Source organism: Buceros rhinoceros, unplaced genomic scaffold (assembly GCF_000710305.1).
Source record: "Buceros rhinoceros silvestris isolate BGI_N320 unplaced genomic scaffold, ASM71030v1 scaffold25378, whole genome shotgun sequence".
In the NCBI taxonomy this organism is placed as follows: domain Eukaryota; kingdom Metazoa; phylum Chordata; class Aves; order Bucerotiformes; family Bucerotidae; genus Buceros; species Buceros rhinoceros.
Window position 1 is genome coordinate 1,327 of NW_010425500.1, and position 842 is coordinate 2,168.

The 842-nt window shown below is 64.6% G+C and overlaps 1 protein-coding gene across 1 annotated transcript in view; it reads right to left on the minus strand.

Moving 5' to 3' along the window:
• LOC104497880 (acyl-protein thioesterase 2-like) overlaps window positions 1-839 on the minus strand; it is a gene marked incomplete at its 5' end in the record, with an annotated part of 1,623 nt that extends 784 nt beyond the window's left edge. The window contains 3 exon segments of the mRNA XM_010141181.1: window positions 183-284; window positions 450-523; window positions 797-839. Coding sequence (XP_010139483.1) covers window positions 183-284; window positions 450-523; window positions 797-839 — 219 coding nt within the window.
• Between the last annotated feature and the right edge of the window lie 3 nt (window positions 840-842).

The window sequence follows — 842 nt, forward strand, 5'->3', positions numbered from 1 at the left end:
AGAGCCCGGATCTCTGCTGAGCCCTCGCTCCAAGCCCGAGAAGTGAGGAGGTGGGATTCATTCCCCTCTACAGGCACCGCGTGCGTCCAGCAGCCCCAGGTTCGCCGCAGCGAACTCCGAGTGGGAGAACCCCCCGCCCCCGCCCTCCCTGCGGATGCGTGGGCGGCAGCAGCACAGGGTACCTGCGGGAAGGCCTTGTGCAGTGGGAGCCAGCAGCTGAGCGCCACGATGCCGGCAAGCTGGTGCTGGCAGGTGAGAGCTGTGTACAGCGACAAGGCACCGCCCTGCAGGAGGGGAGGAAGCTCCGTTAGTGCCAGGGGGACCCGCAGCCCTGGGGCACCCACCCGCCTCCCTGCCACAGATGGTCCCTTTGAGGGGTGTCTTTGAAGGGGGAAGAGGGAGCCCGGCCCTCGGTCTGCTTCACCACAGCCCCCTGCGGCCCAGCTCACCTGTGAGAAGCCCCCCAGGATGATGCGGTTGGGTGGGATCCCATTCTTCATCTCGTGCTCGATGATCGCTTTAACTGGGAGAAGAGAGAGCAATGAGTCAGGGAAAGGTGGAGGGGGCTGAAGAGCAGCACCCAGGGCCTGGCGGTGGCACGGGACCCTCAGCATGTCGGGGAGAGGCAGGTGCCAGAGGTGCCATGGGCTGAACACACTTGGCTTCAGGCAGGGGAAGGTGGGCCGGAGGCACAGGAGAGCAGAGGAAGGAGAGATGGAAGGAGCAGGGACTCCGCTCCCAGAGAGTGAGAGGCACCCAGGGGCTCAGCGCTTCCCCCTCCCCAAAAGCCTCTTACTGTTTTCTGCAGCTTTCTTGATTCCAGCTTCATCCTCGGGTGCATC